This window comes from Megalopta genalis, chromosome 1 (assembly GCF_051020955.1).
Source record: "Megalopta genalis isolate 19385.01 chromosome 1, iyMegGena1_principal, whole genome shotgun sequence".
In the NCBI taxonomy this organism is placed as follows: domain Eukaryota; kingdom Metazoa; phylum Arthropoda; class Insecta; order Hymenoptera; family Halictidae; genus Megalopta; species Megalopta genalis.
The window spans coordinates 2326772-2354199 of NC_135013.1; the positions used below are offsets into that span (position 1 = coordinate 2326772).

At 38.2% G+C, this 27428-nt stretch overlaps 1 protein-coding gene across 2 annotated transcripts in view; it reads right to left on the minus strand.

The window, feature by feature from the left end:
* Window positions 1-27428, minus strand: part of Mctp (multiple C2 domain and transmembrane region protein) — a 95241-nt gene that overhangs the window by 62569 nt on the left and 5244 nt on the right. For both annotated transcript variants that reach the window (XM_076518658.1, XM_076518668.1), the window contains exon 2: window positions 16756-17191. In XM_076518658.1, the coding sequence (XP_076374773.1) occupies window positions 16756-16813 (58 nt within the window). In that variant the 5' untranslated portion in view covers window positions 16814-17191. The remainder of the gene's footprint in view (window positions 1-16755; window positions 17192-27428) is intronic.

Below are 27428 nucleotides of genomic sequence, written 5' to 3' on the forward strand. Positions count from 1 at the left end.
GAGAGAGAGAGAGAGAGAGAGAGAGAGTAAGAGCGAGACAGCGATGAAAATACAGTAAAAGAGATCAAGATAGTGCTAAGATAATATAGGGAAGAGAAAGAAATAAAACAAAGGGGAAGATTTGTAAGGATGGAAAAGCAAAACGAAACGATCGTGCAAACATTTCTACCATAGGGGAGACCGGAACTAGAAGTTCCGGGGGTAAATCGTTCCGACGGTAATATATTTCAAATAAAAAAGAATCCCGTCATGCTTTCAATTGTATTGAAAAAGCGTGGACCGATCACGGTTCACTCTGATCACGTCGTCAACCATTTTAGTAGCTTAGTTTCCCTAATTCGCACTCAGATTGCGCATAAAAATGGACAATTTGCGACGAAGCGATACGATCGTCCGATTATTCTTGCGGCTCCTTTTTATTATAATTACCGATTGTCAACAACGTATCTGCTCTTCCCAAATAGACAGACCATTTTTGTGTACAATCTGAGCGCCAATTAGAGAGCATCTACTATCTAAAAGGGGGCGAGAAGCGGCGAAGTGCCTCGACTCGGAGGACGCGATAAATCAGCGCGGCGAACCGAAGGAGTCTGCTAAACGGACGCCACCACGGACCGCATGAATCGCGAAACCGTGACCTTGTTCCAGAAAAGTCCTATCGACGGGATCTCGGGAGATAAAGGACTCCAAGCAGAGTGCAGTCGCGAAGATAAAGAAGGGTCCTATCGACGGGATCTCGGTGATAAAGGACCTCCGCAAAGAAGCCGTAGTCGTGAAAGTACAAATAGAGTATCGACAGATAAGGCTTGGCAAATGCGGGTCTAACAGGAGAGGCTCCTTTATGCGACTCTAATTCTTTGGTCCGCCTTTGCACGATACAAGCGAATTCTTTCTGATTGATTGGAAACGAAACTGGAAACGAAAATGGACAATTTGGGAAGCGGAGGTACGATTATTCGAGCCACGCTGGTCGCTTTTATGGTCGATGATTGCGAACAATTAAAAAAGCGAGGTGGTGCCAGGCTCAAATAATCGTGTTACCTCTTTAAAAAATTGTCTATTTTTGTTTAGAAGCTGTGGGACCATTTGGGAGAATTTAGTAAATTTGATTTAGTAAGTTTGATATTTGAAATGTTTTACATTTGATTTCTCTTTTGATGGCTAAATTTTGCGAAATACAGTAATTTCTCCCGGAAATGCCAAATTTCAGGTTGCTGTAGATTTCTCTGTCTTTGTCCCTGATAGTCCCACGCCTATGTAATTTATTGTCACGTCGATGATAAGGATCGCGACGCGAATTCAATAGGAAGACGATACAAAATGAAATGCTTGGGTCTTGTCTCCGAATTGCCTTCAAATCGTGTCACGTGGCCTCCGAATTACCTTTGAATCTTGTCACGTGGCCTTCGAATTGCCTTTGAATCGTGTCACGTGGCCTTCGAATTGCCTTTGAATCGTGTCACGTGGCCTTCGAATTGTCTTTGAATCGTATCACGTAGCCACCGAATTAATTGCTTTCGAATAGTGTCACGTAACCTCAGAATTACCTATAAATTGTCTCACATGGCCTCGGAATTGCCTTCGAATAGTGTCACGTGGTCTCTAAATTGTCTTCGAATCGAGTCACGTGATCTCCAAATTGTCTTCGAATCGTGTCAAATGACCACTGAATTGCCTCCGAATCGTGTCATGTGGCCTCCGAATTGTCCTCGAATCGTGTCACATAGCCTCCGAATTAATTGTCTTCGAATCATGTCACATGACCTCCGAATTAATTGCCTTCGAATCGCGTCACGTGGTCCCTGAATTGCCTCCAAATAGTGTCGCGTGGCCTCCGAATTAATTGTCTTCGAATTGCGTCACGTGGCCCCGAATTGCCTTCGAATATATATATATCCTCCTCACCGGCTGAGAAAGATAAAAAGGAAACGTTGTCCAACGTCGTCGAGCCGGTCGCGTTTTATTAATTCGCGCACACGGTTTCGCAGTCTAATTACGACGCTGTTCGAGCAAACACGACGTCGATGCACTCAGCGACCAGGAAACCGAAATCCTTTGGTCCGCGAGCTCGTCGAGAAGAGCGACGCGTGGATCGATGAACCGGGAGAGGAGAGCCTGGCCGCCGAAAGTTCGATAAACAGGAGCATAAATTGATCGCGTCCTATAAATTGACGATCCTTGGGGGCAACGTCAACGGCGGCGAGCTTCTCCTCGAACTCGTTAGCTCAAGTAAATCTCGAAACCGAAGTTTGGCAACTCGATGAACGCGCTTCGACACCTGCGGGACGACCGAGATCCTGCCGGAACCATCAATCTCTTCTTGCAACCGTGAAAGAAGCGTCGCAAAAACTCGATTGGAAACGATTAATCCCGTTCACTTGCCATGAACTTTTTTTTCGCTTCCGATTAAAGCGAATAATACGATTGGCAGACGAGTCCGTATCGTTGTCGAAATAATTTTATGTGATAACGTTGTCATTGTTTCAGCCGGAAACCTCGTTATTTCTATATTAATGAGCTTGATTGTTTCTATAATTGTTCGGTAGAAAAATTTATTATCGAAAAGTCCGTGAATAATGAAAACGATGGCTTAACCTTTTTTATTTCTAATTTTTTGTCACGATTCGAGGGCGATTCAGGGGCCACGTGACACTATTCGAAGGAAATTCCGAGGCAACGTGACACTATTCGAAGGCAATTCGGAGGCCACGTGGCACGATTCGAAGGCAATTAATTCGGGGGCCACGTGACACGATTCGAAGGCAATTAATTCAGAGGCCACGTGACACGATTCGAAGGCAATTAATTCAGAGGCCACGTGACACGATTCGAAGGCAATTAATTCGGAGGCCACGTAATATTATATATATTATATTATATTTATATATAATATTTAATACCGACATATAGTTTAATATAATATAATTTGTAATAGCAAATTTTATAATTTTAGTTCCAGTCGCGCCGATACTCGTAATTTCAGGAACTCTTTTGTATACGTTAATTTATATTAACATTGCCCAAGAAGCTAAGGAGAAAAGTAAACAAATTATAAAACTAATAACATACTAATTTGTTTATCACGTGATTTCTAAATGTATGAAATGTGCGAACTATTGTAGAAGTTCTAAAGTACTCGTGATACCAAACAATTTTCTAGAAGCCTATCATATTTACCAATAATGCTCGCGAAAGCTATCTGTCGGCCATAGTATGATCCGATTAAAAATCAACGTTCGTCCTCTCTAATCCATCATGAAAGGAAGTTTTTTTTCTTCAATGCTTATTGATTGGAATCTGCGATATCGGAGGGATTTTTTCGGAAAATTATTGCATCCGATAAATTCCGCGGTGGCACACGTAAAAAGTGGCATTAACTTTATCGAGGCCTGGCGAAAGAGCGACCAAGACGTTCTTCTGGGTCGTTTTAAGGTCTTTAACCTTACAACGAGGAAATTGACCGGGAACGACGGCTGTCCCTGTACGCGTTACATGTATGTAAACATGTATGTATATACGTGTGTATGTGTTTTGTGTGTGCGAGCGTGTACGGTATATGTATAATAACGTTAGGGAGGTGATCGATTTCTACGAACGCGGGAAAGCTGCTTCAGCCTATAATCCCTCCAATGAGGCCATTACAATCTCTTCGTCGAAGGGACGTAATTACCGGCCTGGTGATCAAGCCACTTCGATCAAGTTTTAGAACAGAAGCAATCAGTGTCCCTCGGACAGATTTATTCTTAGCGCCGGCAGAGCTTTTCTTCCCTGCGTACCCAACAATTGTAAATCCCGTTCCGGCGTTTAATCCGCTTCTATGGCGAACGAATTATATTCAAGATTTATGTCGTTCCGATGGTTCGCCGGGGAAACGGTTTCGACGCGAATATTAGTTCGTTCCGTGAGTTCGGCGATTTTAATTCCGAGTTAAATCCTGATCTAAATTTTGATTTAAATTTTTCCGTAATAATTGCCTAGCAAGTTTTCTAATATTTATTTTATATTATATATATAATATATATATAATATTATACATATTTTATTTTACACACAATGTAATATATATATTATAATATATATTTTATTTTAAACATATATAATAAGTTACTCCAAATCACCTCAGGAACCCGTCCTTTCCCGGAAGTAACATAATTTTGAGACTCTCTGTTTATATTAATAATAATTATATATATATAAATATATATATATATATATATATATATATAAATAATTATATATATTATTATTATATTATTATATATATTATATTATTATATTATATTATATTATTATATTATTATATATATAATTATTATTAATATAAACAGAGAGTCTCAAAATTATGTTACTTCCGGGAAAGGACGGGTTCCTGAGGTGATTTGGAGTAACTTTTTCCTTTGCAAAAATTTTCTACGAGGCATCGTTTACGCGCGAGTTATTAACGAAAAACCCTCATCCAATTGGAAGGCGAGATTAGCTGGCACGTGGCGCCCGAGCCAATGAGCGGAACTGGGCTTTGACCGCTCGGCCGCCGCGCGACAGCCGAGCTCGCCTCTCATTGGTCACACGGTTTTTCGTTAATAACTCGTTAACGATGCCTCGGAGACAATTTTTGTAAAGGAAAAAGTTGCTTCAAATGATCTCAGGAACCCCTCATTTCCCAGAGATGATATACTTTTAGGACACCCTGTATAAAATAAATATAACTATTAATATATACATATAATATAAATATAACTGTTATTAATTGTATCAAATGTATTAAATATATTATATATTATTATAACTGTTATAAATTATATTATATATAATATATATTATTATAACTGTCATATATATATTAATTATAATAAATATTGCTATAATCGTTATAATTAACCGTTATATTAAATATGTTAAGTATAATTATAACGATTATAAAGTATATTAAATATATTATATACTATTATAACTGTTATAAATTATATTAAATATATTATATGTTATTATAACTGTTATTAATTATATTAAATATATTAAATATTACTATAAAGGTTATAAATTATATTAAATATATTATATATTATTATAACTGTTATAAATTATATTAAATATATTAAATATTGTTATAACGATTATAAAGTATATTAAATATATTGTATACTATTATAACTGTTATAAATTATATTAAATATATTATGTTATATAACTGTTATATATATATATATATATATATATATAATTGTTACTTATACAATATAAATATAATTCTTATTATTCCACACAACAGAGAAGAAAGCCGAAGCGATCGGATATCAATCGAAATAAAAACCGCCGATGGACCGACCCTATTCTTTCATAACCTGGCCAACGAAATCATTGCAACGATCCTGGTTATGCTACGCCGTGAGGGCGAGCTAGGAGAAAAATAAAGGAAACTTTTCATGGAAGTAGGACGTTTTAACAAAGCTTCGGCATGCACACGCGCGCGCATGACACGGCTCGGAACAGCGTTCCCCTATGTATTTAGGAAATTGCTACGTGGATGTAGGTCTTACTTCCGGCATCGAGCCGGCACATTTACGACGTCCTGCGGAATGATTAGAGCGATAGAGGCTGCGCGCTTCTTTTCTTCTTTTTTTCCTCCTCCTCCTGCCCCGCCCCTCGCGCCATCCGTCGCCCCGTCACCTTGTCGTTTCACCGTTCTTCCAGCCGCTCCGCGTGATTTTTACTTCATTTTAATAATCGCGTTACACCCACGCTCCGCTGTTCCGTGTTCGTTCAGCCGATAACCGAGACACTTCTTGCGTGCATAATTTTAAAAATACTTCCGCGGAACTGCGGTCCCTTCGCGCGCGCATCAGTTCGGAAATGTTCAAGCGATCAAGTAATAATGCTCCGATGGAAGTCCGGACTTTCGTTTAACGCTGTTTGAAACGATCTGAGAATGCCGCGTACTTCGGCGGCCCGATGGTAATTAAGACGGAAATAAATAACATAATGGCGGTGCAAATCATTTTACGACTGGAAATAATAATAATAATAATAATAAAATAATATAATAACTAATAATTGTATAACAATGATAGAAAACTTTTGTACGAGTGAAAATAATATAAAATTTTATATTCGTATTATAATATGAATTAATTGTTGAGACGATAATGTGAACTTTTGTACTACTGAAGACAATAATACACATTTTTATGCAAGTAAGGACAATATACAGGATGTCCGAAAAATGTCTCGCTATCCGAAAGTGGCGGGTTCCTCGGGTTATTGGAAGCAACTTTTTCCTTTACAAAAATTTTCTCCGAGGCACCGTTAACGAGTTATTAACGAAAAATAGTGACCAATGAGAGGCGAGCTCGGCTGGCGCGAGGCGACCGAGCCAATGAGCGGAACTGGGCTTCGTGCGCCGGTCGGTTGGGCCGCCTCGCATCAGCAGTACTCGATTCTTAGTGGTCACTGTTTTTCGTTGATAACTCGTTAACGGTGCCTCGGAGAAAATTTTTGTAAAGGAAGAAGTTGCTTCTAATGATCCGAGGAACCCGCCATTTCCGGATTGCGAGACATTTTTGGGACACCCTGTATACGAACTTTTATAGCACTGAAGGTACCACTATAAATTTTTTTTGATTTATTAATGTTAAAACTAACATAAAATATTTTTAGTATTGAGATATTTTTAGTGGAATAATAAGAGAGAGAGAGAGAGAGAGAGAGAGAGAGAGAAAGAGAGAGAGAAAGAGAGAAAAGCGGAAAAGAGTGAGAGAAAGAGAGAGAAGAGAAAAAGAGATTGAGAAAGAAGGAAAGAAAGAGAGAGAGAGGGACAGAGAGCAAGAGAGAGAGAGAGAGAGAGAGAGAGAGCGAGAGAAGAGAAAGGCACGAAGATATCTATCTGAAAGTCAACAGCACCAGCGATTGATAAACAGGATGGTCAATCATTTCTTAGCAGGCCCAGTGTAAACAACATTTATCACACAGAATGATGGATGAATAACTAAGTAACGGACTCAACAACATTAATCACGTCACGGCCAGGAAAGATCGCATATTGATGACTTGTCGATCACTGTCACCGAAAATTTCGAAAAATTCCCGAAGCATGACGCGAACAAATTAAGCCTAAATAACCTCACCGAATTCCACAACGATGACACGATACCAGAAACCATTTTCCCTACAATTAATTTAAAAAAGGAAAAAAAAGAAAACAGGACATATAATATATAATAATATATATTAATAACATATAAAATATAATTGATAATAATAATTTATAACATATAATTATATATAATATATTATATATTATATTAATACTTATATATTTATATATAGGTTTATAAGTATAATATATATATAAGTATATATATATATAATATAAGTATTATATAATAATACTTATTGCCAGGAATAGAACCATACAAGGATTTCCCATCCTTAACCTAACAAACCCGACAAAATTTTAAATAATTTTCTTCATAGTTTCAGAATTATTTTTCTTTTATTTCACATTTCTTCACTTTATATGTAATCTTATATCTCGCCAGATATTAAAATTGGAAGAATCTGATCAGCAAGAAATATTATTGCATTCACAGGATGCCTCGTCAAGGATTGGCCGAAAGAATTGAATCAAGTCCAAGCTCGTTAAACCCGGGACCTTGAAAATTTGCCAATGTCACAGCGAAACGCGGAATCCGAAAAGATCCTTACGAACACGAATCTTCGAGCAACGCGCGTCCTCGTCGCTGTCAGAGGAATCCGACGGTGAATCGAGAAAACTTGAGCAGCGTTCTTTTGTAAGCGTTATCGAGCGCCGACCGTCCATTCTCCCCTATCCACGCCGCATCGGAGACCATAGCGGTGCGTGTACAGGGTGTCCCAAAATTATAGTATTTCCGTGAAACGGGAGATTCCTGAGATGATTTGAAGCAACTTTTTCCTTTGCGAAAATCTTCTACGAGGCTTCGTTTACGAGTTATTAACGAAAAACACGGACCAATCGGAGAACGAGTGCGGTCGTTGCGCCGGCCGTCCGATGCAGCGGCGGTAGCCCCGGGGCGGGGCGTCAGCCATTCGCGATCTCCCATTGGCTAGCGTTTTTCGTTAATAACTCATAAACGAGGCCTCGTAGAAGATTTTTGCAAAGGAAAAAGTTGCTTCAAATGACCTCAGGAATCTCCCGTTTCCCGGAATACCGTAATAGGGAATAAAAATGAAATAACTGTTTTGGGACACCCTGTATGCGCGCCGGAGGCCATTTAGATTTCCATAACGCGACAACGGTGCCATGTATGCCACCTCATCCTTCTGCAATCCTTCAAAAACGACGTGTAAAGGCGTTTCCCTTGTAGATGCTCTCCGCGTTCCATCTCGTTCGCTTCCTATTTTCCCTACGAAGCTCCCCTAACTCCCGCGTCCACCCCCGCCGTACATCGATATCCTTTTAACGGGAGTATCGGTTGCACCTAATTCCCGTGTTCCCCCTAATTTACCATAACTCCGCGAAAAGCCTCGACAACTCCGACGACTTTATCCGTCTTACGAACGAGGAAGCGGATCCGTGTAATCTTCGAGCAAGTTTCACTGGGAACTTCGACCTGATCGTACTTCGTTCGACCTTGCAACCCCTTGCGACCCCTCCGGCCGGCGCTATAATTTTTTACGAAAGCAACGTGTACGCCGGGGTCGCCGCGGCGGTGCGATATGCAAATAAAATCGTCGAGAGATGCGTTAACGCTGGAAATTCACGGAATACTGAAAGCAGTTGTTTTACATATTTTGCATGGTTATCGCTAGTCTGCGGATCTTTGCGCGAAATAAAAGTCGTCCACATCGATCGTGGGGCGCAGGAGTCAAGCGCTAATTTCGTGCTCCCTTAAATAATTTTGCAAAGCTGGGGTCGACGCGACACGACGTTCTTAGTCTCTTTTTTATTACACGCCCTTTTTTGTACTTCTCGTATCCGTTTTTCTTCCATATATGCATTAAATCCGCGGTCCAGTTATTATATAATTTTATAAGATTATTAAAAGAGTTATTAAAAAATATTATTAAGAAAATTATTAGATTTTATAAACTTTATGAAATTTTATGAAATAGTGTCATTGTAATATTTTTCGCGAGCAACGCATCTGTTACAATTCAATTGTAATTCAATTACAATTCAATTACATTCAATTACCCAGAAATTACATAAAATTACAACTACAAAGATTGTTTTTAATTCAAATATTGTTTTTAATAACAAAAATTGTTTTCGATTAAAAAATTGTACAAATTATTCACAACGAGGACCATATACAGGGTGTCCCAAAAATGTCTCGCAATCCAGAAAAGGCGGGTTCCTCGGATCGTTTGAAGCAACTTTTTCCTTTACAAAAATTTTCTCCGAGGCACCGTTAACGAGTTATCAACGAAAAACAGTGACCAATAAAAATCGAGTACGGCTGACGCGAGGTGACCCAGCCAACCAGCGCGCGAAGCACAGTTCCGCTCATTGGCTCGGTCACCTCGCGCCAGCTGAGCTCGCCTCTCATTGGTCACTGCTTTTCGTTAATAACTCGAGGAACTCACCACTTTCGGATTGCGAGACATTTTTGGGACACTCTGTAGAATGGAGAATAATTCTCGCATCGAGTCGCGAAAGTTGCTGTCACGTCCGCGTCGACGAGCTCGCGCATGATTGAAAAAGTTGTGTTCAACAATTCTTGCGGATCGTTCGACGGAACGGGAACAGGAGAGATGGTAACGTCGCCTGACGAGAAAGCTGAACACATACGCGAAGTTCGCAGCCAGCTGACGAGGGCTGATCGAGATGATCCGGGCAGGGGGGGGGGGGCGTCCAAAAAGGGCGGAAGCTACCCTGGTGCGTCGAACGTTATTAGATCTCGGCCGGATTCCCCGGAAACGTACTTAATGCATCGATCCGCCAGGGAAACGAACGCGTCATGCGATTCCACCATTAGAGGATATTGCTTTAATCGAATTCCCATAGGCTGTGCGATAAGTGTCGTCGGTCTGCGATGGAATAGCAATCCCGTAATCGGATGATGTTATCCGTTGAACCTGGCCGCCTTGCGAAAATGATTTACGCGACGCGAAGTCGATCCCGCTGTTCCGAAGAATTTCACTTTTGTTCGGGTTTTTTGGGGAAAAATCGGTTATAATAATCAATTATATTGTATTATTTATATTTATGTTATATTATATTATATTTATATTATTATTTTTATATTATATTGTATTTATATCATTATTATTATATTATATTTATATCATTATTATTACATTGTATTATATTCATATCATTATTATTATATTATACTATATTGTATTGTATTACATTATATCATATTATATTATTATATTATTATATTATTATTATATTATATTAATAATAATAAACAGACTATAAATATTTGTATCCTTCCATACGCCATAGAGAATATGACAATTAATTGTTTATTAATTTTATCATGACAAAAAGAATTTCGAACAATTAATTGATATAAATTCGCATAAAATACTAACAAAAGTAAATAATAACAAGTAGTAAATAATAACAAGCGAAAGGTAATAAATAAATTCTCTTTCTTTTTATTATTAACGAATCTTTAACGGGTTGATTAAAGCGGTTCATTAATTAGAAAAGTTATTAAACGAAGCAATCCATTTTTTTATCGAATTTCTGTTTTCGACGGTCCATTCAAGAAACATTGATTTTGCAGAAAAACGCACGGATCTATTGAACAAACGATTAGACGCGGAAGAGGAGGACGCACGACGAATATCTCATTCGACTGCAGAAATGACGTAAGAATGGAACGCCGGGTTCGACGTGATATTTTCGAAAAAAGAAAAAAACGATTGGACCGAAGCCAGTGCCCCCCCCCCCATCCCTTCTTCCACAGCGTCGCCGTAATAAAAGTTCGCTCGTTCCCAACGGGTTTTACGGCTGGAACAAACTAAACAACCTCCATATTTCTCCATGGGGACACGGAAATATATAGCCGGGATTCTAGTTCGATGGTCGCCCTTCGTCTCTGCCGTAACAACAGCTTTTTCCCTTCGAGTTAAGGGCGTCGCAACGGCCGACGACATCTGCGATTATTGTTGCCGCGAGACCCGGGTGAAAATGTTGGAAAAAGTATCGAAAACAGTTGACGGAAATACTGCCTTGTTCTTTTTGATTTCATTTATTTATCAAGGTCGTTCAAGAATTCATCGCTGCGGTCAATTAAATGCAGTAATTTCACCCTAATTCCCGGTCTGATTGTGCACAAAAATGGACAATCTGGGAAGAGGAGATACGATTATTCGAGTCTTGCGGCTTGTTTTTATACGAGGCGATTCCCGAGGTCATTTGAAGCAACTTTTTCCTTGTCGAAAATGTTCTACGAGGCTTCGTTTACGAGTTATTAACGAAACACAGTGACCAATGAGGGAGCGAGTGCGGCCGACGCCTCGCCCTCGCGACCACTGCCGCCGCGCCAGACGGCCGGCGGGACGCGGCATTAGCCGCAGGGCCGAGTGCCGACCGCACTCGCCCTCCGATTGGTCCGCGTTTTTCGTTAATAACTCGTAAACGAAGCCTCGTAGAACATTTTCGCTAACGAAAAAGTTGCTTCAAATGACCTCGGGAATCGCCTCGTATAAAAACGCGCCGCAAGGCTCGAATAAGAAGAGCATCCTGCTCTTCTCAAATTGTCCATTTTAGCGCACAATTTGACCGTCGATTGGAGAGACGTGTACGTCGCATACAATTAAAACTGCCTATCGCGACACATTATTTACACGGACGCGCGGCAAACGCAAAATTTCTTTTCGGTCCAAGAAATTGTTCCAACTGAAGAGATCGTTAAATTCATCGGGTATCCGCGATAAAAATGTCGCGGCAATGGGGTTAATCTCGGCGACGGTGCTACGAACACGAATTACGTACGATCCGACGCCAGTGTCCGCGCCGCGCCGCTTTCAATTCGATCGCGATTGAATTGCTCGTTCCGACGATTCCCCGTAATGAGACGGGAACATTTTCCGTGGCCGCGGTAACTGCGACGGATCCGTAGCCGCCGACACACGGCACGTGTAAATTGGAGGGAGACGGAACACGCTCAATCAGGTTGAATTCATGCTGAGTTTGAAGATCGGAGCGGAGAGACGAGCGCGGTCGGCGAGGATCGAGATTAAAACCGTTCCGACGATCGAATCGAAAGATCGGGATTAACTGTTCGAGGCATGCGATTTTAACGGAACGGTCGCGTGGGGTGTTTTCGACGCCCCAGCTATTCGTTTTCTAATTGATATTTAGATTATTTTTCGGCAATAGGTTAAGTGGTGTCATCTAGCTGCCATTTATTATTATTATTATTATTTCATTATTATTATTATCTTATCTTTATTATTATCATTATTTTATTATTATTACTATCTTATCTTTATTATTATTATTTTATTATTGTTATTATTTTATTTTTATTATTACATTATTATTGTTACTATTTCATTTTTATAATTATTTTATTTTTATTGTTATGCTATTATTGTTATTTTATTTCATTATTATTTTATTATTAATTTATTATATATTTTATTATATTATTATTATTATTTTTACAGGTCCCTTGTGGTCCATTTTTATTTACAATCAGAGCGTCAATTAGAGAGAAATTACTGTATCACTATTATTATTACTATTTTTTTAAAAATCGATTATTCCCCGTCGCTGAGCCGCGAAGCGAATAAATCGTCCAATCACGAGACATGTCGACGCGACGAATCGAGATTGTTACGGAAGAAACGTGGGCCGCGATTACGCGGCTACGTTAATTCAGCAATTCGGGAACATGCGCTCCCCGGATTCGAGACAACGTGCGCACGATAGTAAACCCGTTTCGACGTTTACGTAATCGTCGCGCGAAGCCAGATTTAACACCAATCACAGTCAATACAGGCTCGTTAAGCTTCATTGACCGCGTCGTCGGCTTCTGAATATTATCTGACACTTTACGGAACACGTGGCACGGCATTGAGGGATGATGGTCGCGAACGAGCGCCCTTCGACCGCGCGGACAGAGCGGATAGCAAGATGAATTAATAATCGTTATCAGCCGCGCCGACCGAATTCCATGGCTAATATTCGGAGGTTGAACCTTGCGGTTTTGGGGTCCGCGGGGAAATTAATTCGATCGATTGTTGTTCGCCGGTCTTCTGCGAACGCCTTGGGAGTTCGCCCCGAGCCGTTTATTCGACGATCACGACGCGGATGATCGATTCGGCTTGCCGTTTAGAGAGCGGCATCGTATCGTAACGACGTCCGTCGACGTCGTCTCGACGCTTTCGAGACTTTCGGAACTTCCAGGCTTGTAAAGAGTGTCGGAAGTTTCGTAATAGCTTAGGTTCTCTGAAGTTTCGGATCAACGAGAATCTCGGAAGTTTCCGCGAATTTATGAAAATCTTTTTAATATTCGGGATTCATTGCGTATGCGCGAAATTCTCGAGGATTTTGGGAATTTTACGGGGCTCCTTGGAGCTTGCGATATTTGCGAGAATTTAGAATGCTTCGGGTTTTTGGAATTTTTGGAGCTTTTGTAAGTATTTTCGGGGTCTATGAGTCGCTAAATACTTTGTGGATTTTCGTATTTATGAAGCGTTGAATGTTTTCAGAATTTCCATGTCTACGAAGCTTTAAATATTCAATAAGTTTTAAATATTCGATATTAAATATCAGAATTTCCATATCGACGAAGCTTTAAATATTTTCAGAATTTCCATATCTACAAAGTTTTCAATATTTTCAGAATTTCTATATCTACAAAGCTTTAAATATTCAATAAGTTTTAAATATTCGATATTAAATATCAGAATTTCCATATCGACGAAGCTTTAAATATTTTCAGAATTTCCATATCTACAAAGTTTTCAATATTTTCAGAATTTCCATATCTACAAAGCTTTAAATATTTTCAGAATTAACATATCTGAAAAACTTTAAATATTAAATATCAGAATTTCCATATCGACAAAGCTTTATATATTAAATATGAAATACCAGAATTTCCACATCTACGAAGCTTTAAATATTTTCAGAATTTCCATATCTACAAAGTTTTCAATATTTTCAGAATTTCCATATCTACAAAGCTTTCAATATTTTCAGAATTTCCATATCTACAAAGATTTAAATATTTTCAGAATTAACATATCTGAAAAGCTTTAAATATTCAATATTAAATATCAGAATTTCCATATCTACAAAGCTTTAAATATTTTCAGAATTTCCTCATCTACGAAACTTTAAATATTTTCAGAATTTCCATATCTACAAAGCTTTCAATATCTTCAGAATTTCCATATCTACAAAGATTTAAATATTTTCAGAATTAACATATCTGAAAAGCTTTAAATATTCAATATTAAATATCAGAATTTCCATATCGACAAAGCTTTAAATATTTTCAGAATTTCCATAACCACAACGTTCCCAAACCTTTCAAAATCTCCATAGACATGGAAATACATGAGAAGCTTCAAAAATTTCCAAATTTGCACAAACATGGAAACAGATAAGCAGCTTGCAAAGTTCTCAACAATCTGAAAACCTTCAAAGATTTTTCAAATTTTTTCGAATTCGTAAGATTTTCGCAGGTCCCATAACCCCAAATATCAAAGATTTCCAAAATTGTTTGGGCTCCCGAAGCTTCCTTCCAAGACTTCCGAAGCTATCCGTTCCTCTGAATGTTTAACTTCGGAACTTTTCTTCAGAAGCTTCGAAGTTCCATAACTTTCGGAACTTCCGCTGTGCCACTTAAATCTTCGCGCTCAAACTCTCCCATGGGAAATTAAAACTTTGCAAAAAAACTGTGCACTAATTCATAATAATAATAATAATAGGAAATGGTATGCTGGTGGGGGATGCGGATGTTGGAAGTGGAAGGAGACGTAACAATGAAAAGAAAAGGAGTGGAGAAAAGGGAAATGGAAGAATAAGTAAGAGCATAGTTAACCGTGTTTTCTGCTCGATAAAGCGAGTTTACACGAGAGGACACGTGGTCCATTAGCCGATGACTAGCTCCTCGAGCAATACGAACGATGGGATACGTATGGGAATCATGAGAAACGACGCGTTGCGATCAATTTATGAAAAACGTCGGCAAAATAAGTAAATAAGTAAATGAGCAAATGAGCAAATGAGTAAATGAGTAAATAAATAAATAAGTAAATGAGAGTAAATAAGTAAATAAGTAAATAAGTAAATAAGAGTCGATAAGTAAATGAGTAAATGAGTAAATAAGTAAATGAGTAAATAAGTAAATGAGTAAATGAGTAAATAAGTAAATAAGAGAGTCGATAAGTAAATAAGTAAATGAGTAAATGAGTAAATGAATAAATAAATCGATAAGTAAATGAGTAAATGAGTAAATAAATAAATGAGTAAATAAGTAAATAAGTCGATAAGTAAATGAGTAAATGAGTAAATGAGTAAATGAGTAAATAAGTAAATAAGTCGATAAGAGAGTAAATGAGTAAATGAGTAAATAAGTAAATAAGTCGATAAGAGTAAATAAGTAAATGAGTAAATGAGTAAATGAACAAATGAGTAAATAAGAGTCGATAAGTAAATGAGTAAATGAGTAAATGAGTAGATGAATAAATAAATAAATAAATAAGTAAATGAGTAAATAAGTAAACAAGTAAATAAACGAATAAGCAATTAAACATATAAATAAATAAACATATAAATATATGTTTTCTTCAGACCGAACGTCGTCGAATAACGTCGTTCCCTAACTTGAATAATTTTTAATAATAAATAAGCATTGTTCAATCGAGTATCTCTTCATTTTCGTGCACCGCAATATATTTCTACTTGTCAAATGTCAAAAAATGTACGGCACTCTAAGTATTAAAAATTCAAATGTCGCTAATATTTATGAGTAATAACTCAAAAATCGACAGACTTTATAATCGAGTTCTTAAAAATTGTTGCATCGGTGTCAGTGTAGTGTGTTTTGTCTACTCGTCGTATTCGTGATAAATGCATAAAATCCGCAGTCCATTAACGCTGCGCCTACCAAGACGGTCAAATTGGCCGGTTTCACAACTTTTATTTGAAACTTGTCGAAATTACGAAGACTCTTTTATTTGGCCATTGTCGAAATTACAGAGACTCTTTTATTGGGAAATTGTGGAAATTACGAAATCTCTTTCATTTGATTTTTGTCGAAATTACAGAGACTCTTTTAATGGGGAATTGTGTTGAAATTACAAAGACTCTTTTATTTGACCATTGTCTAAATGATAAAAACTCTTTTATTTGACCATTGTCTAAATTATAAAAACTCTTTTTTAAGTTGTTGAAATTATAAAGACTTTTTAATTTTCAAGTTGTAGAAATTATAAAGACTTTTTATTTGCAAATTGTTGAAATTATAAAGACTCTTTAATTTGCAAGTTGTTGAAATAATAAAGACTCTTTAATTTGCAAGTTATTGAAATAATAAAGACTCTTTTATTTGCAAACTGTTAAAACCACAAAGACTTCATTTCCAAATTTTCGAAATCAAAAAGACTCTTTTATTCGCAAATTGTCAAAACCACAAAGACTATTTTATTTCCAGTTCGTTGAAGTCACAAAGACTTTCATTGGAAACGATTCAACAAATTTCGCGAGCACGCGTTCCCAAAAAAGAAAGAACCAGCGAAAAAATCATCGGTCGCCTCAACGAGTCGGCAGGCCCAGCGTTAATTTGCACGGAGACTCACCGGCTGCTATCTGTTCACTGTCCTCCGACCCAGCGAGTAGCTCGACGCTCTTGCTCATCTTATCCGCCTTGCACGATGCAGATCGTTTTTCGATGCTGCAGCTCGCGGGCCTTTAATCTCTTCTTGAAGTGCGCCAGTCTGCCGCATGCCGGCAGCATGATTTCGTCGTGATGATTAGGGGGTGTCGGGGGAGGGATTAATGAACCCTAAGGAGCACCGATCGGCGGATGCCGCATGCTCGTGATTCCCATCGGGTTGCGCGTGCCGTCCGAGGTACACGCGTGGACGTCCGCGGGGATCCTGCGGCGTCCGATCCTCCCCTCCCTCGGATCCTCGATCGACCGCCGTTCTCTCACACCGCAGCCGGCTGGATCGTACGGCCGGGTTTCGCGATTGTCCGGCCGAGCAACGGGACGACGAGACCGCGAGGACAGAGCTGCCATGATACACACACATATAGATGAGACAATGAATTTTATGCTCGTTCTTCGCATTGGTTTTTTCCACTTTGCCGGCTTTTTTTATATTTTAACGCGTGATCATTCATCGATTGCTCGTTCTTTTTTTTTGCGCGCGACGATCGTCCTGCGACCGATTACTCGCGCTACCTAAGGCCGGGTCAACGATGACCCGGAACTAAAAAAACACGTACGGACAACTTTACATCTTTTTTTGCGCGCACGCGACGATCGTCCTGCGACCGATTCCTCGCGCTGCCTGACGCCGGGTCAACGATGACCCGGAACTAAAAAATACGTTCGGACAATTTTACATCTTTTCTTTTTTGTGCACTCCGTTTTGTAAACGAACGAGTTTGAATTTTAGTCCGTGGGTCAAAAGTGACCCGGCCGTCGGCTATTCGAGGGTTAAGCTGTCGTATAGTGACCGTATAGCGATCATTGGACTGCGGATCTTTAGGCAAAATAAAAATTTGCTAGAACGATCGAAGAATAGTCAGAAATTAAATATAAATAAATTGTTCCGTCGGATAATTGCCATAAGCAATAACTAAGACAGAAATTAATTATAAATAAAATGTTCCTCTGAATAATTTCTATAAATAACAAGTAAGACAGAAATTAAATATAAATAAATTGTTCTGTCGGATAATTTCCATAAATAATAAGACAGAAATTAAATGTAAATAAAATGTTCCTTCGAATAATTTCGACATGTAATAAGTAAATTGTAATAAGTAAATGAATTAATATTATAAATAAATTGTTCCTTCGGATAATTTCCATAAGCAATAACTAAGCCAGAAATTAAATATAAATAAAATGTTCCTTGAAATAATTTCGATAAGTTAAAAACAGCATAAAAATATTATTAAATTCTTTTCCTATCTCCACAATTTAATCTTTCAACAACTTATTTTTATCACAAGTGCATAAAATCCGCAGTCTGCTGATCGCATCGGCAATGCGAAGACAGTGTAGTTCTCCGAGAAAGATTTGCTCGACTTCTTAAATTGTAAACTCGATTTTATACCGTTCGTATCCCGTCGATCTTCCCGCTGCTCTCAGATTCAACAAGTGAAGAAGAAATCTCTTTAGAAATTCAATGCTTCGAAAACACGAGCTTCGAACATGTTCTATGCGTCGGTTCGAGCCACCGATTACAGGACGTCGTATGTATACAGAGTGATTCAAAAGTGGACGAAAAGAAGCTCGGCGAGACGGCAACCAATTGTGCAAATTTGTCGAGCGAACTCGAGGTATCCGGAAATAAATTTTGCATAAACAAATAATGAACGGCATTGGAGACCTCGAGTTCGTAAGATCGTATTTTTCGATCGAAGGAAATACGTAAAATTGAAATGATAAGGCTACGAGTGTTCGGTGTGAAAGCACCTTCTCTCTTTAGACAAGAAACGAGAATCGTGTGAAAATCAGCAAACGATTTGCAAATTGTAGCTGTCCGTTTCCGCTGCGGCGAAACAGATGCCATCTATGCAAAACACAAAACGTGGAAACGTTGAGAAAACATATAGAGATTTGGTTAGACAAACTTCTGAACGAGAACAGAGGATAACAGCAGTGATATATTTGTTGTAACTACCAGAGTTTGGAGCAATTTTTAACTAACGAATTTTATAAGCAATTTTATTCGACGCCATCTAAACAAATATTGAATCGAATAAAAATTTAATCGAACAAGGAATTAGTCGAATAATTTATTTGATACTACTTTGTTGATATAATTTGATGTAATGTAATTTGTTCGAATAATTTTTTATCAGCATAATTTAATGTAATGTAATTTATTCGAATAATTTTTTTATCAGTATAATTTAATGTAACGTAAATTATTCGAATAAGTCTTTATTAATATAATTTAATACAATATGTCTTTGTTAATATAATTTAATACAATATGATTAATTCGAATAATTTTTTATCAACATAATTTAATATAATATGATTAATTCGAATAATTTTGTATCAACATAATTTAATACAATATGACCCATTCGAATAATTAATATAATTTGTGATATAACATAATATAATTAATATAATTTAATATAACTAATATGATTAATATAATTTAATACAATATAATTTAATCGAACAAATAGAATAATTTACGACAAACAATGAATAATCGCGATTCGAATTAAACATTCGACTGAAGAAGAATGCATTCGCATAATTATTTTCGAGAAATTTTTATTCGAAAAAATTCGAACAATGCCGAACTCTGGTAGTTACACAAGCAAACAGATACTTTTTTGGCGTAGGATCAACAATCAGTGACAAGCGAAATAACAAAAGTACACCTAGCAAGGTTTCTATGCAAACTGTACGCAAAGTGAAATGAACAGCATGACAGATTCAATTGCGAACGATCGAGTAAGGGTGCGAATCACTCTGTAACGAATTCTGTTCGTGTAATTAGGAGGGTGAGAGAATGCGTCGCTCTGTAAACGAAATTTCTTTGTGTAATCAAGTGTGATACGGTTCGCGTTGATCGAGGATCTATGGGATATACGTACGCCATAACTCGGCCGTGAATGCGCGACGAATATACAGGGTGTCCCAAAGATGCCTCATAATCCGGAAATGGGGGGTTCCTGAGGTGATTTGAAGCAACTTTTTCCTTTGCGAAAATATTCTACGAGGCTTCGTTTACGAGTTATTAACGAAAAACACTGGCCAATGAGCGGTTGCGCACGACTGGCGCCCCGCCCCGGGGCAGCGGACGACCGGTGCGACGCGGCGTCGGCCATGAGGGCGGAGCGCCGGCCACGAGGGCGGAGCGCCGGCCACGAGGGCGGAGCGCCGGCCACGAGGGCGGAGCGCCGGCCACGAGGGCGGAGCGCCAGCCACGCTCGCTCTCCGATTGGCCCGCGGCTTTTCGTTAATAACTCGTAAACGAAGCCGCGGATCGGATTTTCGCAAAGGAAAAAGTTGCTTCAAATGACTTCAGGAATCCCCCTATTTCTAGATTCCGAGACATTATTGGACATTATTGGATACATTATTGGACACCCTGTAGAGAGGTTAAAGTGCAACGTGTGTGTGTATTTTTAGCTTCCGGGTGATTGATAGGGTCGGTGAAAAGTCGAGGAAGTGTTCACAAGTGGAAGAGGATTTGTGAGACTTGCAATGTCATCGATCGATTACGTGAACTACGGGTACGCTTGACGGAGTATAATCGTAGACTATTGCCGGTTCTACTGTGTGTTGACAGTACAGTCTATCATCGCTAGCAGAGTTTTGAGTTGCGTAATGTCAGATCGTGAGAAACAGTAGTTTAGAACTAGGGTGCATGTAGCAGAAAACCATCTATGGAGCGTTGTTCGTAAGAAACATCGTGAACACCGAGGGAACAACTACGTAAAAGGGACATCAAGTTGTTGCAAAAGAATAAACATTCAATTCTCTCTACGTCGAATTTATGTCAAAATTTTCCACCGGACATTGCGTTTGTTACTGCAATTAATGTACTCGCTAGCAACGTCGCTGGATTACGTAGTTACTTTTATTTCATTTTATTTGTATTAATTCCATGCCCTACTTCGAATAATATTATTAAATAATTTATAATAATATTAATATAATATAAATAATATAAAAATATAAATAAAAGATATATAATAAAATAATACAAATAGAATACAAATAATATACAAAATAATATAAGTAAAATATAAATAATATCAAAAATAGTATACATTACAATATATAATATTATAAAAAATAATATAAATAAAATATAAATAATATATAAATATAATAATATAAATTGAAATAAAATTCTAATCCCTTGTCATCAATATTTAAACAATTTTCTTTCCCTCCTAAGAAATTATTACAAACGAAAAATTTCTGATCGCAGTCACCGCGAAGAAAATGGTATGTCAAAGGGTTAAATAACAAGGTAATATTTCCGATAACAATGCCGTCGAAGTGGAATCAATAAAAATTCTAAATTGAAATACGAAATTTCGATCGACGCGCGTTTGCGACGTTGCCAGCGAACGCGTCGACACACATTTATCTCTTGTCACAATAACATCAATAACGCGTATCCGATATTCTTCCGAGGTTCTCAACCTCGGAGTGTTTTTATAGAGTGGAAGAAAAATATTTCATAAAATATATGATATATATATTATATATTATATATTATATACTATATATTATATATTATATATTATGTATTATACATTATGTATTATGTATTATATAAATATCTCGTATAAAATACGAGTAAAAACGAAAATATTCGATCTTTCGAATCAGTATCGTCGAAGAAGTCGATTTAAAAATCGGCGAGTTAAGTATGTGCGACATCGATTGCATTTTTCGATGCACTTTGCGTCACGCGGATCGCGGGAAAAATAAATATTCGAATCCAACGCGATAACAATTATTTCGCAACGAACAGCGGTCGCGTGTAAACATTCGAATGGTAAGCTTTTGCAACAGCTCGACGAGACACGCCGACACTAAAAACGCAACGATAAGTCAAAAATCCGTGAAATCTGCAGGAGCCCGTTCCACCGCGGCAGCTAATTAAACACAACGGGCGGACGAGTCGAGCCCGGCCGGAACGATCGAAACGTTCAATCTGCTAATGAAATCGAAATTCTAAATGCGGAGAGGCCGATCAGACGCAACGACCCGATTCACTTTCTTTCGTTGTGTGTGCGCGAGCGCGCGCACGCGATAGCGCCGCCACCAATACTCGCGACAGAAACTTCCCGGAATTAATGTATCACTCGGCCGAACACGCTCCGGACGTTCCAATTAACGGGAACACAGTTCCGCGAGATTCCGGGAGTAATCTGATCTGGAAGTGCATTTTTTTCAGGTCCCTTTTGGGCTTTCTTTTCGCGAGACAACGAACACATATTTTTTTCGAGCAGAACTGTTTAATAGTAGTTAAATAGTAAAATATTAGTAGAATATATTTGTAATAGTTAATAGTTAAATCATAATTAAAGTAATTGAGTAATGAAATAAGTAATTAAGTAAGTAATTAAGTAATTGAGTGATTAAGTAAGTAGTTAGGTAAATAATTAACTAATTAAGTAAGTAATTAAGTAAACAATTAAGTAAATAATTGAGTAATTAAATAAGTAATAAAATAAATAAGTGAGTCATCAAATAAATAAGAAAATAATTAATTAATTGAGTAAGTGATCCAATAATTAAGTAATTAAGTACGCAACGAAGTAATTCAGTAAATAACTGAGTAATTAAGTAAGTAACCAAGGCATTAAGTAAATAATTAAGTAATTAAGTGTGTTATTAAGTAAATATTTAAATAATTAAGTAAACAATTAAGTAATTAAGTATGTAATGAAGTAAATAATTCAGTAATTAAGTAAGTAAATAAGTAATTAAGTTAATAGTTAAATATATACATCAAAAATCAGTTAAATATCTATTTAAAATCGGAGTTATATTTTTTATAACGGCGTTGAGTTTGAAAGAAGAAAGAAAAACGCGCGTTTCCGCCCGAAGCGATTCCATTCGTTCGGCTGATCGGAAGCAAAAAATTCCGCGAGACAAAACGAATCACCGCTTGATTCTTGTCTTTCCACGATTGTAAACATTGATCAAACGTCCGTGGTTCGGGGTGAGGGGAGGGAACTCTTTTAATACAGCTTTTAAATAGCAGCCGCGTGCTAAATGCTTTTTTCATAATAAGCTATGCTCGCGCGATGAATCGTGGAACAGCTCGAAAGAAGCTGGAATAAATATTTTCCTGCCGAGATCCCGGACTATTCCGTCGACACCGTTCTGGAACAAAAAGCTTCGGGTTGGTTCACGGCGGAAGATAAAAACGGCAACGCAACAATTTTTATAATCGCAAATCGACGACTAATTACAGTGCTTCGCGATAAACGGTATTATCTATACTTCTTTACGCCGGTATCTTCGTTAGAATTCTCGACGTAGAACATTTTTATATCTGCTCAATCCCACTTGGCTGGCTACACTTTTCTTTCATCAACGATTTTATCGGATTACAAATAATACGGCATCTTGAAATTCTTTCAATCTTTCTGCTGTTTTAAATTCTAAACTAATAAACTGTTCTGTGAAATTTTACTGTAAATGCGTACAAGCCGCAGTACAATTTTATAATATTCTTTCCTTCGTTTCGAAATGTTTCTCATATATTTTCCCGAAGGAAATGCTCCATTGTTGTACCGAGAATATTTGTGCAAAATAAAGGCTTTCTATATTCATTGCAAATATCAATTTATAAGTTGAAAATTATTTTAGTGTCCGTCTCTTAAACGCTTACAATGTAAATTTCGCTAATTTTTGCCATAAACGCGTAATGTCTGCAGTCCATTAATAAACGATCGTTTCGAGAAGTTTTATCGTTCCGACTGTGTAAAACTGTTCGCCCGAACTTCTGCCGATTCAGTAATAATTGACAGAACTATATGGTAATGGTTGACGCAAAAATTCCAGGGTGACTGCAGTTTTAAAGACTCGATTCGGAAAAGCGTAAATTTCCGCGGACCTACTCGATCTATGAGTAGTGACCTTTCCGACGAATTGACCTGTTCCGCCTCTCTCTCTCCCCCAAGAATGATTGCCATTAAAAGCTCATTCTCCGGATGACGAGACCTAACCCAGACCTTGGCGACCTCTCGTGCGCCAAATACGCGCGGCCATAAATAAATTCAAGATGCACGGATGATGCTCGATTAAGGGGGTAGAACCGTCTCGACCGATATTTTTTCCATATTTTCATACTTCCATATTTCCTTATTTTCATATTTCCATATTTCTGTATTTTCATATTTCCATATTTCTGTATTTTCAAATTTCCACATTTCTGTATTTTCATATTTCTATATTTCTGTATTTTCATATTTCTATATTTCTATATTTCTATATTTCTATATTTCTATATTTCTATATTTCTATATTTCTATATTTCTATATTTCTATATTTCTATATTTTTATATTTCTATATTTCTATATTTCTATATTTCTATATTTCTATATTTCTATATTTCCATATTTCCATATTTCTATATTTCTATATTTCTATATTTTCATATTTTCAGATTTTCATATTTCCATATTTCCATATTTTCATATTTTCATATTTCTATATTTTCATATTTTCATATTTTCATATTTTCATATTTTCATATTTCCATATTTTCATATTTCCATATTTCAATATTTCTACATTTTCATGTATTCGTATTTCCATATTTTCATATGTTCAGTGTCACAATATTGCTAAAGCCTTATGCAATTTATCCTTTGCAGTTTTATATTTCGGCCACTCATTTCCGCTACAAATGCATAAAATTCACGGACCAGTGATCATTCGATCGTCGGAATCGCATGACTCCAACAAATCCCTTCGAAACTAGAGAGTCGAGCTCGTCTCGCTCATCCACAGAGCGACTGTTCAGAAGAAATCGAGCGTCGCGACACAAAGGAATAAATAACGAAGCTTGAATAATCGAAAGACGTTCGAACGAGGGACGTATCTGGAACATCTAGAATATCTCCCCCTCCCTTTCCCTCTCCTTCTTCCACTCTTTCACTCATTCCCTCTTACTTCGGCATATTTCTCAATTTCAACTAATTCTCTTAAGGGTCGTTAAAGCCCGAAAGAAGCACCGAGCTGCTTCTCGAATTCCTCCCTATGTCTCCCCGGGCAATTGTCCAGTGAGAAAACGACGGCGACGTCGTTGAAGCTCTCGCGGCGTTTCTACCGAGCGCGGGCCACGTTTTAATTAGGGCAATTTCGCTCCGTGAAGTTCCGTCGATGTAAGAGACGCGAGTAGGGAAAGAATCGCCTTCGTGACGTTAAAGAAGATTAGTTTTCTATTAGGCAGCTTCGAGGCGGAAACGTGCTAACATCGTGCCGCGTGGAATCGTGTGACAATATACTGGGTGTCACAAAATTGTGGCATTTCCGCGAAATGAGAGGTTCTTGAGATCATTCGAAGCAACTTTTTCCTCAGCAAAAATTTAATCCGTGACTTCCTTTACGAGTTATTAACGAAAAACACGAACCAATCGGAGAGCGCGCACGGCCAGCGCTCCGCCCTCGTGACCCCGTGTCTTCGTGGTCAGTGTCCCGCCCTCGCGGTCGGCACTCCGCCCTCGTGGTCGGCGCCCCACCTTCGTGGTCGGCGTCCCGCCTTCGCGGCCGGCGCTCCGCTCTCGTGGCAAGCGCCCCGCCCTCGTGGCCGACGCCGTGTCGCGCCGGTCGTCCGCTGCCTCGGGGCGGGTGCCAGTCGTGCGCGACCTCTCATTGGTCAGTGTTTTTCGGTAATAACTTGTAAACGAAGCGGCGGATCGCGTTTTCGCTGAGGAAAAAGTTGCTCCAAATGACCTCAGGAATCCTTCGTTTCCCGGAGGTGTCATAATTTTGGGATACTAATCTACTGATCCAAAAATTTGTCGTAGAAACATTTTTATAACGTCGAAAACCGTGATTGGAAAAAATGATAAAAGAAGTCGTTTCGATGAACCAGTAGACACGTGTAAAAAGAAATCGCGATAAGCTTCCCCGCGGCGGTCGAAATATCGCCACAATCTTTTAATCCTTTCCTTGGGCATCGGATTAAATTTATATTTCGCCGAGCACGTTGTTCAGATAATTCTGCATAACGAGAAGAACTTAGCGAACCCTCGGCAAAAGTTTCGGTACAATCGAGATAACTTCGACGCAGGGGTCGGAAAGCTGCCGGTAACTTTCACCCTTCTCCTTTTTTTCATAGAATAACAAGGAACCTGGGTTATATTCGTCGAGCGCGTGAGGGACTCGTTAAGACAACGTTACAAAACGGAACGAAATAAATAACAGCCTGACAAAGATACCGTCGACATCAAGATAGACGGGGAGAGGGGGGTCTCCTCCGTTGCCGCCGAGGGTCGAACCACGAGCGGAAGCTTTTACCCGTTTCCCACTTGAACAAAGTTGAAACTCCCATCCATTATATTACAGCCATTTAAACGGTCCTGCGGACCGAAACAAAATAAATAAATGGCCAATAAAGGTTCCGGTTAGATTGAGATAACTCTGCTATTCATTTGGCACGAGGGAGGAGGGGGAAGGGGGTTTGAAACGCCACCGGAATCTTTTGTCCCCCGACTGCCGTTCAACGACGTGTCTTTGACCCCGTTCTGGCGACAGCCACTGTGTACACATCCTACGTCTGCGTGAAAAGCATTCTGGCCGGCTAGAGAACCGCTTTGTGCAGACACTCTCCCCGGTTCGAAAGTCTCAGAGACCAGAAATTGCGTAACACATCGTCCGAATCTACGGTGCCCCTAACAACGAAGCCTGCTGGACATGCTTTCCTCCAACGACGTTTTTCGTTATTTTATTCTATCCTATATTCTCCTTTTTTTCAATTCTATTTTATTCGACTATACACGGTACGCGATGGATAAAATAACGGACCGCTCGTAATCCGCAAGGAAATCGACGAGGTTCGTTAATTTCAACTTGTTGCGATCGTTAAGAGAGAAAGTAACAGTAGATTCTCCCTAATTGACGCTCGGATTGTATGCAAAAAATTTGGGAGAAGGAGATACGATTTTTATTAAATTAAGTTAAAGATATTAATTAAATTAAGGTAAAAATATTTACTATAAATTAAGGTAAAGATATTAATTAAATTAAGTTAAAGATATTTACAATAAATCAAGAGGTAAAGATATTTACTATAAATTAAGTTACCGTTAAGTTAATCGTATCTCCTCTTCCCAAATTGTCTATTTTTTTTTTGTTTAATCTGAGCGTCAATTAGGGAGAATTTACTGTATTTTCGTCTAATTAATGCAAAAAAACCTGACGATTTTTTATATGAATTTACAAATTTATGCGTGCAGATATTTCTCTTTAAACGCAAGCAATCGAAAGCACATTATATGACATTTTATTCGTGGAAGACAATGCTAATTAATTAATCATTTATTTGGCGCAATTCCGATGGATATCGGAAATCGCTTGGAACAGCGTTTAAGCGAAATTACTCTGCGTGAATAAAATAGTAATTGAAAGGAAACTACTCGTACTTGAAAGGTATTTCGTTTAATTTAATTTATTTAATGTCGCGTCTGCTTAATAGCAATCAGCGACCACTTGTTGGACAACAATTGTGACGTTAAATTCACTGTAATATATGTATACTATAATATTGCATGAAATGTTTGCATTA